Source organism: Danio rerio, chromosome 24 (genome assembly GCF_052040795.2).
Source record: "Danio rerio strain M-AB ecotype USA chromosome 24, GRCz13ab, whole genome shotgun sequence".
In the NCBI taxonomy this organism is placed as follows: Eukaryota; Metazoa; Chordata; class Actinopteri; order Cypriniformes; family Danionidae; genus Danio; species Danio rerio.
In genome coordinates this window covers 5,424,003-5,443,145 of record NC_141044.1, presented here as the reverse complement: position 1 = coordinate 5,443,145, position 19,143 = coordinate 5,424,003, and the positions used below count along the sequence as shown (strand labels likewise).

General features: G+C 35.4%; 1 protein-coding gene and 1 long non-coding RNA gene across 16 annotated transcripts in view; one reads left to right on the top strand and one right to left on the bottom strand.

The window, feature by feature from the left end:
• The window catches only part of LOC137489281 (uncharacterized), a 602,555-nt gene that overhangs the window by 327,690 nt on the left and 255,722 nt on the right, over positions 1 to 19,143 (top strand). The window lies entirely within an intron of this gene.
• The window catches only part of plod2 (procollagen-lysine, 2-oxoglutarate 5-dioxygenase 2), a 78,423-nt gene that overhangs the window by 780 nt on the left and 58,500 nt on the right, over positions 1 to 19,143 (bottom strand). The window contains exons 13-20 of one of the 6 annotated variants that reach the window (XR_015524244.1): positions 18,774 to 18,915; positions 14,775 to 14,837; positions 11,046 to 11,159; positions 10,739 to 10,804; positions 8,110 to 8,214; positions 7,301 to 7,447; positions 3,150 to 3,275; positions 180 to 1,131 (exon numbers count right to left, since the gene is read on the bottom strand). Coding sequence is in view for 2 of the 6 variants with exons in the window: in NM_001089464.1 (NP_001082933.1) it covers positions 976 to 1,131; positions 3,150 to 3,275; positions 7,301 to 7,447; positions 8,110 to 8,214; positions 10,739 to 10,804; positions 11,046 to 11,159; positions 14,775 to 14,837; positions 18,774 to 18,915 (919 nt within the window). In the remaining 4 variants the exon portion in view is untranslated. 6 annotated transcript variants of the gene reach the window in all.

Below are 19,143 nucleotides of genomic sequence, written 5' to 3'. Positions count from 1 at the left end.
TGGAGGGGCACATCATCATTACCCCATTCTTAACCATTCATGAACTCCTTATGCACGTCCAACCAGTGCGCTTACACTGAATAACAATAGGAAAGTGTTCTGTCAACATTAACAAGAAGAGTTTAAACACGAGTTCATGACGATGTGCCCCTTCGAGTAAAGTCATGACATAATTATACATGATTTCATGTTGGTTACATTCAGCTTGAATGTTAATGAATGAATGAATCTAAAAACATTCACTAACAAGTAATTAGCTGTTATTTACACATGAACTCTTGTGAATCATGTTGTAGCTAAAGTTAGTTCATGATTAGCACATGCCTTTACTCATCATTGATTTATAATAATGTTTAGTATTGTAAAGTGTTACCAGGTTTTGTGTTTCCCTGACTTTCTTATTTTTAAAGTGTTTCAGTTTAAGTATCAACTTATAAAGTTGGAGGGACAATTTATTTTTAGACGCTGAATGTGAAGTGAGTTATGCAGAACACAGCACTATGGGTTCAAATGTTGTCAAAGCTTGCCTGATCACTGCAACTGCACTGGAATGGAACAACATCATTCGCTTTATATTAAACTAGGAATAATTTGCTGGTAAGTGGGGGTGATGAAAATAATTTAAAAGCACAATTTGGGAAATCACAATTTCCAATTTAGCAAATAGAAACTTTCAGGAAGGACATTTGGCCAAAGTCGAAGTATAAAAATTGTGGGAAATCTCTAATTTAAAGTAACAACTAAGATTTGCGAAAATCTGCTGGAGTGAATGCTCGTCTGTGTTTGTGTGTGTGTTGATATGTCTTACGAATGTGTTGAACAGCATTTTCTCTCTTGACAGTAGTAAACGTTTTAAAAGACAGCAAATAAAACAGGCACCACGACATGTAAGCCAGGAATAAATCAGTAAAAACCACCAACAACAAAACAGAATTGACAAAACATCTCAAAGATTCCTAGAAGGATGAGGGGAATTTAGGGATCTACGAAAGACACTGCTATGTAGCGCGTGCCATTGGTCACCGGCAGTCCTTCGTGAAGGTGAGTGAGTCGACCTGGATGCATGAAGCTCCAGCCTTTTCTAGGAGATTCTATGGAGCAGTTATATCTGTGAAATCGACAACCTCCGCCCTGAAATAGAAGAAGCACAAAGTTTAGTTTTAGTACATGGCATTCTAATGGGGCGCTCACACCAGACGTGCCTTAAATTGTGATATTCTTATGTAATTAGGCTGTTGGTTCATGCGTGAAGTTCACTTCACAACAGACACAAAATCAAGGTGAAAAAATGCATTTTTCCAAAGAATAGCTAAATTTAAAGCAGGATTGTAACACTACTTTGCTGCGATTAGTCCTGTATTGTTAAAATATTGTAGCTTGTAGTTATAGTACACTGTAAAAAAAAAAAACTGTAATTTTATTTTACAAATTTATCGTAAAATAATGAAAATTAAATTACAGAACTTTAACAGAAATTCAAACTTAAGGCAATTTCTGTAATTTAATATCTGTTATTTTAAGGTATATTTCAGTAATTTAACGGGCGTTATTTTAAGTAAAATTACTGATTTTACGTGCAGGCGGATTGTTTTATTGTGCATGTATGTCTGTTTTCTGTTTTTATTTAATTCTATTTTTATTTTTAAAATGACTTTTAAATATTTTGTTCAAATTATATATAATAATATATATGTAGTTGAAGTCAAACCTTGTTAACCATCCTGTAAATTGTATTTATTTATTTTGGATTTTGTTGAGAGTGTAGCTGTGCTTAATGTGATATGGAAGGTGGAAAAATGGTGTGGACTCCTTTACCGCTGTGTCTGAACCAATCAGATGATGGCTACTACTAGAGGTTAGAGCTTAGCCCAACCCAAGCCTACCCAAGCCTGTGCACCTTGTGTCTGAGCTTGACCCAGTCCGACACATTAACTGTAATTATGAGCACAATTTAATGTTTTTTTTTGTTTTTTTTTTCGACGTCTATGTTTTTTTTAAAGATTTATTTTTGTCCTTTTTTAGATAGAACCGTAATTTAGACAGGAAGTAAAGTTGGAGAGAGAGAGAGAGGGAGGTAGGGTAGGGAAATGTCCTCGAGCCGGGATTCGAACTTGGGAACTGCTTATGCTTAATTAAAGTGACAGTGCATTGATATTGAATTGAAAGACAGTAAAAATGAGCAATTTTACTAAATAAATGCATTGATAAGATACACATATATATGCTGTGCACGTCCTGCTTCAACTCTAAATGTGTGTGTGCTGTGAATGTGTGCCAGTGGAAGAGATGCTGTTGAAGGAGCTAGAGTGTTGCTGCGCATGACATGCATTGCGAATTGTGCAACTTTGTAGACCCACACACTTGTTGCTTAGGTTGAATTTGCTAAAATATTCATGTCATATTTTGAATTATGGCATTGCTTTCCACCCAATTAGGCTAATTAGGTAATGACTGAAAATAAAAAGAAATACAAATGCTTGATCATGGCCCGGCCCGGCCCGACCCGTAGATAATGGCAGGAAATATCGGCTCAATCCAGCCTGCGAGTTGGTCGGGTCAAGTCTGGGCTCAGGCGGAGAGTCTAAACTCTACTAGAGATTTATGTAAATCTTCTTAAGCACTTCAAACTATCAATTAGCGCCATGTCATTCACTTGAAATAAATCATTCTATATTGCACCTCTGAAAAGGCTTAACATGTAAGTCAACAACCTGCAATGCAACAAAATTCCAGAGACAGTGACTGTCCACACCAAATTAAGTTTTTTAATCTAATTAATACACAGTAAACCTCTTTAACATTATTGATAGGCTAATGAGTGATGGATGTTACTAGTTATTGCTGGTATTTGCTGCTGCTTTATGGCAATGCTGTAAATGTCATGCAAAATGGATTTTAAGTCACATTGGTAGCATTAAACACTTAATAAAGCACATAATCAGTACCTGAGGTAATCATTGTCATAGTAGTTTATGCTGTTGTTTTGCTGCAATATTGCAGAAATAGTAATACTTTTATAATAATAATACTTATAATACTAAAAATACCATTTATTGTGTGTTGTAGCATCACGTGGAGTTAGGACATGGTGTAAGATGTATTTAAGCCTATTTTAGAAAAATAACGAGGCTAATATTATTCAAACTTACCAGGAAATCTAAGCCTTTGTTGTTGAGAGCGATGTTAATGGTGAACGTTGAGGAGTCGTGATGTGGTCGAAGATAGGCTTGTCTGTCTGGAGTGTACTTCACCACAAAGTTCATAATCGCATAGCCCTGGGGGGGAAAGAAGAGAGATACAAATAAAACCCTCTCAAATGTGTCTGATTTACTTGTGATTCAAAGTTTTACAGTTCCAAAGTCTTTTCCATGCAAAAAACAGATCATAGTTTAAATGGGTATAAAACGATCCCATAAAACTATTCATGTGGATTTGGAAGATATGGAAAGGTTTGGACTACCTAAGTGCTACTAAATGAGTCGTGACATGATCAATTAAATTTGCCTTGATCTATTGAGATTTTTAAGCCATCAAAGGAAAAAAAATGCTCATATTTCTGCAAAGAATAGCTAAAATGTAAAGTTCAAGTGTAGCATACCAAGAATACACACTACTTTGCTGCGATGAGTTCTGTACTTGCTTTTTTAAAGATTTTCATTAGTGCTTACATTGTATTGTGCATTTAATTCTGTTTTGTGTTTTGTATTTACTTTTTTATTACAAAAAAATAACCTTATAGTTCAGGGTAACACGGTGGCGCAGTGGTTAACGCTGTCACCTCATAGCAAGAAGGTCTCTGGTTTGAGCCAGGCTGGGTCAGTTAGCATTTCTGTGTGGAGTTTGCATGTTCTCCCCATGTTCCCAAGGCTTTCCTTCGAGTGCTCCAGGTTCCCCCACAGTCCAAAGACATGTGCTGTAGGTGAATTGGGTGATCTAAATTGTCTGTAGTGCATATATGTATGTCCTAGTCCTCCAGGTTGGGGGTTGAGCTTTGGGCTAACAACCCATCTCATAAAAATGAAATGATACGAAAAGCCGATATGGTGCGGCTAATTATCAACTTCGATATAAAAAATGGCCCTGGGAGTATTGTTTAACTTAAATGTATATATAACTCATCTCCATTCCCATTTTAAAAACTTTTTTTGTCATTTTGCCGGTGCATTGTACTTTTGTTTTTTTCTTAACATTATTATATTTATAAAAATGTTAAATATACTTATAAAAAAACCTTAATATCATTATAAGTGAACATCAAGGAATATATTTGTTACAGTCACCAATGATCTAGCTACTGCAGATCGCTGGAGAACTACAAATTGGCCACCAAATGGACTACAAATCCCGTCATGCACCTCACACACACACCTGTTCCGGTTTTCCATGATTACACACACAGAGACACAGTTAAAGCTTGTCATCACTGATTTCAAGGACTATAAATACACCTCACCCATTCACACTAGTTGCTGAGTCTGGTTGTACCTGTAGCATTATGAAGCACTTCTCCTTGCCTTGCCTTGCCTTTTTTGATTCTTTGCTTTGTTTGTTGATTTTGGATGTTAGCCGCCTTTACCGATCTCTTGCCAGGTTTTGAATACTTTTTCGCATTGCCCTTTTTGATTCTATTTGCTCCTGTGCTCGACCCTTGCCTGCCTGACCATTCTTTGCGTAATAAAGACTCTGCGATTGGATCCTCACCTCTTTGTCCCGAATCATACTATTACAAAATTAACATAATAATTTCAAAAGTGACCCTGTGACCCCTTTAAACAGATGCTGTTTAGAAGAATTTTGCGTAAACTCTTCTGAAGTTCTACCTTGATAAAAGATAAAAAGCAAGTCAATAATAGCTTACAATAAAGTAAATTAAAGTAAACTCCCTTTTATTTTGACCCACAAAAAGTTCCCTCATGGTGCCAAATAGAGTTCACATTCCATGAGTCAAATCAGCCAGAGAGCTAACAATGCTCATTCAGTTGTTCAGAGTTCTGCTCAAAGAACAGCGAGAGACGGAAAGCTGAAAATTACTCAGAGAAAAAGGTGACTTGACTCATTGCATGAGCCACGTCAACTGGAGACCTAGGGTAATAAAGCTGATCTCGCGATGTGTTTGAGTTGGCTGCTGTAATAAGCCTTGGACATTTGTACAATTGCAGTGGCTGACAAAAATGTGTTGAAATTATAGAAAATGGCCTATTTATAAATAATAACTGTAAACAACAGCTAAAATATTGCATTTGAGTCAATGAGTCAAATAATGGAGGGAAGAACTTCAAGTATATTAAGAAGATAATAATAATTACAGTTTTTAAAAATATTGTGGTATGTAATAAGTCAGTACCTCTGCTATAGATAAATACAAAAAAATAAGATTTAAATCATTTAAAATAAAGTTAAATAAATAATTTAATTATATAACTATATAAGTTAATAAAAAGAAATTTGATCAAAATGTAATAAAATTAAAAATAAATTTAAATAAATAATTTAAAATAGATGAACATAAATAATAAAATGTCATTAAAATATATATTTTTAAAAGTAAGCTTAATTAATTAGGTAAGTCTATGAATTAATGAATAATAATAATATTTATAATAATTATAATAATTCCTTACATTTATATAGCACTTTTCTGGACACTCAAAGACCCTTTTTTTATCATCCACCACCAGTGTGCAGTGTGCAGGATGATGCAACGGCAGCCATAATGCGCCAGAGCACACTTCACACACTAGCTGATTGGTGGGGATGAGCCAATTATGATATGGGGATGGTTAGGAGGTAATGATGAACAAAGGCCAGTGGGCAAATTTGGCCAGGATACCGGAATTAAACCTCTACACTTTTTTGAGGGACATCCTAGAATTTTTTAATGAGTCGGAACCTCCGTTTAACATCTCATCCGAAACACATATAGAGTCCTCTTCACTATATTGGGGTATTAAGACCCACAGAGCACCCTCTGCTGGCCTTACTAATACTACTTCTGGCAGCAACCAAGCTTTCCTATGTGGTCTCTCATCCAGATTTTGACCAAGTGCAGCCCTGCTTGGCTTCAGTGGGTGGGATATACACTATATATCTCATTATATACTGTACTATGACTATAAAAAATAAATGTCAAAGCTAATAGCCTTGTAAAAAGCATTCTGACTTATCCATATCCATATCCTTTCTCCAACTTCACTTTATGTCTAAATAATATCCTTTGCAATAAAAGGCTAAAATGCATCTAATATATATATATATATATATATATATATAAATAAATATATATATATATATATATATATATATATATATATATATATATATATATATATATACACATATATATATATATATATATATATATATATATATATATATATATATATATATATATATATATATATATATATATATATATATATATATATATATTAATGCCCCAGTATAGGGATAGTAAGGGACACTATACTGTCAGTGAGCACTGTCTTTCAGATGTTAAACTGAGGTCCTGACTCTCTGGTCATTAAAGATCTAATGGCACTTCTCATAATAAGTAGGGGGTGTAACCCTGTCGTGGTCAAATTTCCTACATCGGCCCTTACCCATCATGGCCTCCCAGTCTTCACCATCTGCCAAATTGGCTCCATCAGTCTCTCCACTCCACCAATAGCTGATGTGTGGTGAGCACACTGGCGCTATAGTCCTGTAGCTGCCATTGTATCATCCAAGTGGGTAATGATGCTCACTGGTAGTGGTTGCGGAGAGACACCCCCCCTAAATTAATCCCAGTTTACTTTGCTATAAAAAAGCACATTATTGGATAATTTTGGTGGATAATAATTATGAAAAGAATTGCGTAGAAATAAAAGAAATTCCTTCACTGAGTTAAATATCTCTGCTTGAACAGCAAAACATGATAATTTGCTGATGTCACAACAGCAACTATATTTCCCTCAGAGAAGGTTTTGTGATGCATTTCTGTTTATCTGGAATCATTATGTTCTCTAATAATATCATAAATGCAGAGATATGTTTAAGGGTGAGTGTTTTTGATGAGCACGTTTTGCTTTGTGTACATCAAGAACGCTTGCATAGTATCGTTCTTTTGCATCTTTTTTATGTGATGCCATTGTTTGCATTCTCTATTATTATACTGGATGGATAAGCAGGACATTTCTTTCACGTTTTGGTATGAAAATAAACAAGTGATGCTTCATTTTTCTTCTTTTTTTTTTTTTTTGGAGGTGATCTATCCCTTTAGCAGATGATTATGTCTGGGTCTAGACTAGGCAGACGGTCTCACCTTGGTGTAATAGCCAGAGAAAACCTTGAGAGTGACAGGGGAGATAAATTCTCTGATAAAGTGCAGCCATTCCTGATCGTAATTGATCTGTTTCATATGAATGTCATCTGTCGGGACGCTTTCGTAGCCTCCGGTGATACGCTTATCCTGTGAAGATAAAAAGAAGGACAATAATCAGTCAACAGTTAATGATAAAAACCCTATCAGCAGTTGTGCTGCTGTGTACTGAAAATCTATTGATTTCCACCTTTCTTTTTCAAATATTTCCCAAATTACGTTATATAGAGCAAGGAACTTTTCACAGTATTTCCTACATAATTTTTTCGTCTGGAGAAAGTCTTAATAGTTTTATTATGGCTAGGATAAAAGCAGTTTTTAATTTTTTGACAACCATTTTAAGGTCAATATCATTACCCCCTCAAGCATTATATATACAATGATTTGCCTAATTATCCTAACCTACTTAATTTAAAGCTTTTGAATGTCACTTTAAGCTGAATACTAGTATCCTAAATAGTCAAATACTATGTTCTGTCATCATGGCAAAGAAGAAATAAGTTATTAAAACTGTTATGTTTAAAAATGTATTACAAAAATCTTCTTTGCGATAAACATGAATTAAACAGGAGGCTAATAATTCAGGAGGGCTAATAATTCTGACTTTAACTCTATGTAGACTAAATATATCCATTTCCTTTTTTTAAGAATAACAATGAATTTCCTTTATTTATGCGTGACTTTTTTTTTATTCATGGGTGATCCTGTACAAAGTGTGCAGACTGTTTAAAAAGCCAGCGGGTTTATCTGACCTCGTGTTTTCCACCAGACCATGTCCCGTGGTTTTCCATCTCCTCCACCAGCTCATTGCAGGCTTTCTCCGAGAGCACAGGGAACCAGAAAACATCTGGGCACGGCTGTAGAAACATAAACAGGTGCTCAGTATTATCAGGCCAAACTTTCATCCTCGACAGCCAGCTCCAGTTTGAATATTACAATTCAGTTTTATTCTAAAAAATCGAAAGTAAAGCAAATATGAGAGTGGGGTTGTCGTGCAAAGGTGAAATCAGGCAAAACCCACATAATTTATTTGAACATCATTAAACTGCCCATTCACATGTTTTATGTCATTGGACCACCTTTACATTTACAGTACATTACATTTAGTCATTTAGCTGGTGCTTTTGTCCAAAGTGACTTATAATTGAGGAGCGATTCAACAAGAAAAGGCAATACACACAGGAAGTGCCAAATATACAAAGGAACTGTTTGTGCTCAGAGAATGCCTTTAGCCTAAATGCTAAATGCCTTTAGCATTGGTACAGCACATAGTTAGTATGTCATCATTTCCATAAGCTTCTGCAATGTCACATTTATTCACATCCACAGATGCATTTTTTTTCCAGCTAAATCTTGTATTGTTGATTCCCAAATAAGTTACAGAGGTTACACAGTTGTGACTTCTTTTTTTTAGGAATATACAGTACACACCATTGTTTAGACCAGGGGTGTCAAACTCAATTCCTGGAGGGCCGAAGCCCTGCTCAGTTTAGTTCCAACCCTGCTCCAACACACTTACCTGTAGGTTTCAAACAAGCCTGAAGGACTCCATTAGTTTGATCAGGTGTGTTTAATTAGGGTTGGAACTAAACTGTGCAGAGCTGCGGCCCTTTTGGAACTGAGTTTGACACCTGTGGTTTAGACCTTTAATAAATTCCAAGAATTGTTTCACCACTTTTAGGCCAACAACTCATTCCTTTTAGTTCTAGGCTTTGGAATTTAACCTAGCAAACACATAGCTCATGTTAGGCCAGCAAGCCTGATGATTCAGCATCCTTTTTCTGCTAGATGTTCCCATCTCTCAGCTGGAGCTCATGTTTGAGGCCATATTTTGTCTTCACAGTTCCTACTTGATCAGTTCATTCGACTCATTTAAACATTGGCATCCGAACTACTCTATTTGGAATAACTCAAGTGAACAACATGCATGAACTGTTCTGCATTACATCAGTGGGCCATAGACTGGTACCAGTCTGTGGATCAACTGGTACCAGTCTGTGGATCAATTGGTACCGGACCTCACAGGATATTGTTAGTCATTTCCGTTATATTTATTATGGGTAAAAACAATCTTTTAGTTTGAAAAATGACCATATTTCTCGCTTACATCTTGGTCACTTGAGCGCCCAAATGTTACTCACAAGCAGCAAAATGAGTAAGAAACCGACGTCTTTGGAAAGTTTCTTTGCATAGGAGAAAAGACCCAGTGAAGGACCTGCAAACTGCCAAGGAATTGATCCCAACCCATTGGTCAACAAATCAGGTGAATCCAGCATGTATGGAGATCAACTGCTGGAGGACACAAATCACAACGGCCTCAGGGGCAGATCGCATATTGCGTCTTTTCTAGAGTTTGCGCAAGTTTGTTACTTCCAATGGAGGTGTGCGGCTTGTGCGCGCATACAGCATGATGTGCTTGCGCTTTCCAGATGCACTCAGTTGATTAAATCCCGCGAGCCCACCGCGAGTCACGTGACAAGAACTGACCAATCAGCTTAGGCTTGTATGGAATAAACACAATTTGGTCGACTAATTATCTCAGACAAACACAGAACAGCCAAACACTGCAGTGCTTTGTAATTTTCTCCATAAATAAAGATTATTTTAGCATAAACGGTCACTGAGTGTATTATAGGACAAAAGTGGCACAGAGAATGTGTTAAAAGCATCAGAAAGTGTGGGCATTTCTCGTACTTCTGCAAATGTCAAGCAAGAAATGCTGGGCAGCAACCATTCGCTGTGAAAAATAGGCGAGCTAGGCTGCTTTGTATTTGTTGAAACACGAGATATGCCCACCCTTGATCCTGTGGAAGACCCAGTAATGCCCCAAACAGGCTGTGGAAATGTGCCATACTCGCTTTTATCATGACACTCGACATTTGGCTAATGTAAGCTAAACAAGCTGGAATATAATTGAATGTCATTATTATAATTGTACATCTGTTACATTGTCAACACCAATAGCCTTATTAGTGCACTAACCTGCACTACCCCTGCTTTATTCCAAGCTCAAGGCCTAGACAACCTTTCCGGGTTGAAATGCTGGATTAACCCACCCATATTTTATTGCTTCCAACCCTAACGTGCACTGGTTTTCTAGAGCCCTTTTTGTATTTAACCTTCTGGAAATTAGCAGAAATGTGGTTGTTCATACACGTTCTTAACACCACTACTGGTCTTGCTCCAATGGTTGCCAGTTGCTACCCTCAAAGTTCAAGGTACTTGTGGTTGGATGTAGAAAAACCACTGGATCTGCACCTGGGACCTCCTACATCTAGCAAATGTTCTCCCAAAAGAGTTTGAACAGAGTTTCTTTCTGTAATATTAACCATCACTATACTGACACACAATATTTTCTCAAAGTTAAACATTTGTTAATACCTGCTCCAAGAGGTTTTCAGTGAATATTCGTGTGTAATTGGCATGGATGTATTTCTCTCTCCAGTCCTGTGAAAGAGAAAGAGGATTAGAGGTCAAGTCCATTCACTGACCTGCACTGCAAACAGTGTTTTGCTGCTCTGCATTCCTTTGGCAGACAGACTAAAGCACGGATGGAAAACAACACCGACTAATGTTTACCCAGTCAGAGCTTAATCTACTTCATTGTTGATGACAAATTAACAACTGAAGAAAAACTTCTGTGCTCTGATAGTGTGTTCAATAAAAAATCGTCTAGTCAGTCACTCACCAGAGGATTTTCGAAAATTTGCCAGAGATCATTGTTATAATGAGAAGTGTTGTAGTTGGCAGTGGAAATAAGCCTTCCAAACTCATGCCGATTTGTAAGATACATGAAAAGTCCCTGTGGTGGAAAAATAAGACATTATTATTATTATAAAGACATTAGATATTACAAATAATATTTACAATGGAAAAAGTCCAATGTTAATAACTCAAAGAAAGTGAGCATTAAACAAGTGTGGGATATTGTGTGATCATTAACAAATGGAGGATAGATGTTGGAGAGGGTTGTGAAAGGGGATTGAACTGGAACACAGGGAAGGACTGGGAAAAGTGCTTATTCAGGAATCGGCATTCATCTTTACTATACTAGAAGCAGGGTTTCTTGCATCAAATGTAAGTGTGGGTAGATCCAAACTTGCTCTCAGTCTAGGCGTTTCCAAAACAAGCCTTGCTCAGATATCATAATTATTAGCATATTTGTTGAATCCAATGCAAACACCTGAAATTTAACAACTGTTACACAAGTACTGTACCTAGGCTGAGAGAAGTCATGGAGTCTGTGAGGGTGAGTTTCATGTTACTTGTTCTACTATGGTTTAGAGGCCAACTTTATTAAGTACACCTATTCAACTGATCACTAATGCAAATATCTAAATAGACAAAAATATCAATGTATTTAGAAGGTCAAGACAATCTGACAATGACAGAGTTCAAATAGAGCATCAGAATGGGGAAAAAAGGGATTTAAGGTACTTTGATCATGACATGGTTGTTGGTGCCAGATCAGCTGGTTTTCCAGCAAGCATTTGTTTTAAGAAGCCTAATAGACATCTTAACCTGGGACAGTTCTGGAAGAGTAGCACCGGTCCCTCAAAAATATGCTTGGCCCTCTTTGTGGCCCCCAGTACGACAGAATGATCAGAGTATATCTGTGTTGTGGGAGTAATCCAGGTGCATGTAATATTATATGAATAGCACCGCTTGCCGTTGAACACACCTACTCACTTTGTCACGGACGATTATTCTTGTGTATTTTTATGGTGCAATGTCACTGGATTAGAGCGGTGTCAACTTCATAATGCACAACACCATTGGATTTGAAAGTGTTGTCAATTTCACAACGCCATTGGATTAGAGTTGTATTGATTTCACAACATTCAACGCCACTGGATTAGAGCGGTGCCAATTTTACAACACTCAAAACCATTGGATTTGAAAGGTGTCAATTTCACAACACTTAATGCCATTGGATTAGAGCATTGTCAATGTTACATTGCACAACTGCATTGGATTAGAACAGTGTCAAGTTTACTACTACGCACAAAGGCATTGGAGTAGAGAGGTGGCAATTTTGCAATGCACAACACCATTGGATTAGAGTGGTGTCAGTTTTAACAATACACAATGCCAATGGATTGGAGTGGTGTAAATTTAACAACTTTCAACACCACCGGATTAAACCGGTGTCACTTTTACAACACTCGACACCATTGGATTAGAACAGTGTTGAGTTTACAATGCCATTGGATTAGGGCAGTTTCACTTACACAATGCTCAAGCTCAGTGCATTAGAAAGGTGTCAATTTCACAACACTTAACGCCATTAGATTAAAGCGTTGTCAGTTTTACATCGCACAATGGCATTGGATTAGATCAGTGTCAAGTTTACGACACACAACTGCATTGGATTAGAGAGGAGGCAATTTTACAATGCACAACGCCATTGGATTAAAGTGGTGTGAATTTTAACAATGCTTAACACCATTGAATTAGAGCAGCGGCAATAGTTCAAAGCCCAACAATATTGGATTAGAGCGGTGTCAAGTTTAAAATGCACAAATGGCATTGGATTAGTTTGGTGGCAATTTTAAAATGAACCCCGCCATGGATTAGAGCAGTGTCAATTTTACAAAGCACAAGGCCATTAGATTAAAATGATTTCAATTTCATAACACTTGATATCATTGCATTAGAGTGTTGTAAATTTTACATCGCACAATGCCATTGGATTAGATTGCTGTCAAGTTTACAATGCACAACGCCATTTGATTAGAGTGGTGTCAGTTTTAACAGTGCTCAACAACATTGGATTAGAGCAGTTTTAATTGTACAATGTACAATGCCATTGAATTAAAGTTGTATCAATTTCACAACACTCTACAACATCTGAATAGAGTGCTGTCAGTTTCACAGTGCACTGCACCATTGGATTAGAGCATTGTTAAGTTCACAATGCCATTGGATTAGAGCAGTGCCACATTCACAAGGCCCAACAATATCAGATTAGAGTGGTGTCAGGTTCACAATGCACAATGATATTGGATTGAAAAGGTGTCAGTCTCATAACACTTAACGGCATTGGATTAGATTGTTGTCAATTTTACTGCACACAACACCATTGGATTAGATCAGTGTCAAGTTTACAAAGCATGACAGCATTGGATTATTTCGTTGTCAATTTTACAATGCCATTGGATTACCGTGGTGTTGAGTTTACAACACACAACGCCATCGGATTAAAGTGGTGTCAATTTCACAATGCTCAACACCATTGGTTCGAGCGGTGTTAATTTCATAACTCAAAACGCCATTGGATTCAAATTAAATCAATTTCACATTGCTCAACACCATCGGATTAGAGAAAAAGAGGCGAGAATGACTGTCTACACATGTGCAGTTTGCCAAATCGGTCTATTAATTTCAATAGATGATTATTGGTAAACGTCTATTAGATTTTCACTGACAGCCTTTGTCTTAGCCAAGGAATCTATGTTGCTCACTGGGCTTAATATGTAATAGAAATTGCTTTAATATTGCTTAGAAATTGAAATCAACAGAGATGTCCAAAGATTGATGAAAATGACTTAGGTGCCAGAGGTGAGAACAGAATGACCAGACCAATTGGGACTGATAGAAAGACAAACATGACCCAAATATCCTCTGATCATGAACATCACAACCTTCACAACATGTCAAACCACAAAAATAATTGGCTTCAGCAGCAGAAGACCAAACCGGGTGCAACTACTGTCAGCTAGAGACAGGAACTTGAACATTGACTTCTGCTATCAAGTCGATATGGCCTACACTACTAGTACTAACAAGGTGTACCTAATAAAGTGGCCTTGTGAGGGAAGATGTTACTCAAGGGAAAACTATGAGACAGGAAATCTATTAGATCCATTATTGTCCTTTCCATCAGTTACCCCAAGAGGGATATAGACTTTTTATGAAGTATCTGTGTACATGTATATAATATATGGTGCTTTGTCCAGGATGACCCCATTAAAAAAATAAATAAATAAATAAAACAGATGTATCTTATCAAACTCAAAACAATGACATCGCTTTCCCAAAGGATTCCACTGGTTAGCTGAACACATCTGTCAATGCAAAATGTGTTCCGAACTGGCCTTAGTGGTACTTCAAGTGTTTATACACCCATCAGTGCATGCATCTGAATTTATGGAATAGAAAAGCCATAAGCCAACCACATTGGGTATAAAATGGGAGTTTATGGTTTTTCCACATGCACATCTAATTTGGGATTACATATTTCATAATCTGACATTATATATTGCACAAAATTATGAACTGGATATGTTAGTTGACCAAAATGTACATCAATCACAGCAACATGTAGTAAATTAGTACGTGGTATCATTTGGAAGAGCGACACCTTGCTTTAAAACGTTAAACGATACATGATAGAATAATCAAAACAGGAAGAAACCTTTGGGGATCTGAGCATATGGAATGATTCCGGAGAAGGAGATTCTCTTTCTCTATGTACTGTCTAAAATGAAGGAAAAGCACCATGTGAATTATATAATGAGACAAAAACAGTGAGATACAGGGAGATTTAGAAATGAATGTATTAGGGAAGCTATGACAAAAGCATGTATCTATAGACAGATGTCTGTTCAGCAAAACTATTAATGAAGTTTTAAGCTGATCTTCTGGTCATTAGCAGTGCACTACTGCTGTTAGTGTCCTATGAGGTGAGTTGTAGATCGGAAGTGTTTTAGTTAGAAAGACAGCACTGTTAATCAATGTTATAGGTTGTTTAGGGAGGGGCTAAAAGCGCATGTCCAGACATGTTGGTTCAAGGTCAAATGATGGATGTGAAAAAAAGGGAACGAGGAAAAGGATGATGGGGTTTCGCTGGAGCAGAGAACACTTTGAATGCATCACAGAGGCTGCCATAAACGGACAGAGAGGTCAGGCATTCACAACAGCACAGTGATATATGCTGAATACTTGCCAGTTACATCTTGATCACAGACGTGCAGCAGCAGTGTTTAAAAGCATTGAGAAATCAGACTATAATCATATGCAAACTAACAGAGAACCACTATTTTAACTTGTGTTGGGTTTAGACTACACAATATCTTGTATGTAAGCTCTCAATTCACACGCGTTTCGACCAGTTCACACGCACATTCGCCAAGCCTTGTATTTCTTATGCTGAGATGTATTAACATGAGCCGGTATTTAGACATTAGACAATTAAATAAGGCATAGAATAAAGCAGAAGTGTTTCGGTGACTTGTATATTTTAGATCGTTTTAAACATTCATCTGGACACTTGAAGTGATTATTAATTTATTCTTTATAATTGTTTGTACGTTTATGTTTTATGTCTTAATGTTCATTTGTTGTGGTGCTGTGAGTTCCTTTGTGTGGCTCTCATTAAGAGATTAGGACTCTTGACTGCAAACCGAATCTACCTTTGGGTATAAATAAAGTAACCTAACCTAATCTATTTACAATTGATGGACAAGACGTCAAAGCACTGACATGACCAAAAGCAGAATGTAACCAACTAGCATGATTAGTTTATACATAAATATGAAGCCACCTCTGAACATACAGTAACTTAGACACACTGAAGTGGATTAAAAGTTGTCTTAAAATATATTGAACAACAGCTATTATTTCCTAGAACAATGTTGAATATTTTTTTTCACTTTCTCTTCAACTGTTGAATATTGTATTTTGAATTAAATGGTACAACTTACTAATGGCAAATCCCCTATTCATAATTTTAGCCTTACAGTAATTTTATAAAATGGTTTAATATATATATATATATATATATATATATATATATATATATATATATATATATATATATATAAATATATATATATATATATATGCAATGTAAATTTGCAGGGTTAGATTATAGATAAGAGCTGAGAAATACGTCAGACCCTTATTTGTAACTATAGGGACTGACTTCTGTAAACAAGAGTGTAAATAATGGGTTCCGAAAGTACATGTTTTATACTGGCTGTGTTGTCATCAGAAATATATTATAGCCATATATGAAATTTAGTTTTCTTTATTAAATATTTCCCAAATGATGTTTAACAGAGCAAGGAAATTTTCACAGTATGTCTGATAATATTGTTTCTTCTGGAAAAAGTCTTAGTTGTTTTATTTTGGCTAGAATAAAAGCAGTTTTTAATTTTTAAACACCATTTTAAGGACAAAATTATTAGCCCCTTTAAGCGATATTTGTTTCGATAGTCTACTGAACACGACACTGCTATAAAATAAGTTGCAACATTTACTGTATACTGTATTTAAGTTGCCTAATTACCCTAACCTGCCTAGTTTAAATGTCACCCTAAGCTGTATCGAACTGTCTTGAAATAAATATCTAATAAAATATTATTTACTGTCATCAGTAAAATAAAATAAATCAGTTATTAGAAATGAGCTATTAAAACTATTACCTTTAGACATGTTTTTAAATAAAATGCGGCCTCTGTTAAACAGAAATTGGGGCTAAAAATTTAGGGGGTCTAATAACTCTGATATTAACTGTATATACAGTTCTGTCTGGTTCCTGAATCTGATTGGCTGATAGCCGTGTGATATTCTGCCAGTAACAGCACTTGTCCAGCCCCTTAACCCTTTACCTTTGTGTATTACTCCGCCCTCATACAGAAACAAGCAGAGGACACTCTACAGTTTGACAAATATTGCTGCTGTTGGGCAACATAATGTACTTTTTGAGGCTTTTTTTAGTCCAGAATGTAGTTGTTCAGATTGCATCTATGCAGTTTATTTGTAAGGATAGTGACTATTTTAAATGTTTTTAAATTTATGAGAGACAGGAGTAAAGCAAAGACGGTTGACAATGTTCATCTGCAAGATGGCGACAGAGACCGCATAATAAGCCCTAAGAGAACGTAATTTCAAACTACAGCTGATCAAATCATTGTTAAACAGGTAAAAGACTTTTTTAAGTCGATCTCTCTCTTTTGGTATGTTGTAGTGCTGTATTTATACCATAGTTACATTGTGATCTACCGATTGCAACAGAGAAATACTGAGAAATCTCTGTAGACTGATGGTATTTCATGCCATTTAGCATTATAGTTTTAAAATGAGAGCATGTGTAAATAGTTGTTTAAAGGTTCCCTTACAGAAACAGAAAACACATTATGGCACATAAAATGTGGAACACGTGAAACATAATATACCAATTAATTATGTGGTTTTGGAACATGTTCATGCACAAAAAAAAAAAATAAGAACAAATCTTGTGATCAGCGTTTACACATATAAAGTTCCATGTGTGTTTCACTTGTGTTCCAGGTTCCACGTGTTATTTTAACATGTGAAGCTCATGTGATGTTTATGTGCTTTCTCTATAAGAGTTGTGATCCACTGTGACATGCAAGACAGGACAATCAAGTATTTGGTTTCGAACCTTCCTTTCCTGCCATTGTTCACCACCACAATCACCACAACATTGAATGTTAATTGGATTGCTCATGCATGCAACCGTGAAAAAAAAAAAAAAAATCTCACTTTTTAATTCTAAAAAAAATGTTTCATGTATGTTTCACTGATGTTTATGTGCTTTTTTTCAGCTTTTTTTCACAACATCATTTCAAAATAGAGTTGGTAATGTGTAGTCTGAACCCAACATTAAACTCAACTGACAGAATCTGACACATTGTGACTAATTGTTTTATAATATAATATAATATAATATAATATAATATAATATAATATAATATAATATAATATAATATAATATAATATAATATAATATAATATAAAATAATGTAATGTAATGTAATGTAATGTAATGTAATATAATATAATATAAAATAATGTAATGTAATGTAATGTAATGTAATATAATATAATATAATATAATATAATATAAAATAATATAATATAATATAATATAATATAAAATAATGTAATATAATATAATATAATATAAAGTAATGTAATGTAATGTAATATAATGTAATATAATATAATATAAAAAAATAATTATTTATAAACAAAATAAAAATATATATAAATAAAATAGTTTGATGACCATGTTTATGTATCATGTTTCCATGTTAGCAATGTTTATAATAATTAATGGCAGATTATTGAATACAATTTTATTGCAAAGTATTATGATAATCTGTATAAAAATGTGTAAGTATACTTTTGAAACTATGTAATTTCAGATTTCCTGGTGTCTTTGTCTTGCTATTATTATTATTATTATTTTTTTTTTTTTTTTTGTGTCACATGCTGTCAATAGAGCTTAACCTGAACATATTATAGCCAAAAATTATAGTCTCAACAAAAAATAATAACAAAGCAACAAATGATATTAAACTGACAATCCAAAGCTTAATTAAACTATTGTTTTCTAAATGCTATGTCAGTTGTTTATCTAAAATGAAATCTTGAGCGGTCATACCAAGTCTCTGGCATTCCTGCACATGGCCATATCAGGGTCCAGTTTCTCCAAGACAAAGACATTCCTCTCTTTAAGCTCATTTCTCAGAGTCTGACCCTTTATGAGGTAGACGTGGGCCAGGAAAGGAATGTTCCACACTCCGCTAATTACACAAGACAAGACAAAATATCAATATACAGTACATACAAACTATCAAGCCATGTCTTCAATTTAGATTTGTTACTATTATTGCTTTTTTTTATATTTTTTTGTAGTTTTTTTTGTTATCAGGGGGGGGGGAAACAATAACAACAAACTCATGAGACATTTGGCTTTCATGGCATATTTTGTAGGTTATTACATGAATGATTTAATGTGTTTGGATATGGAA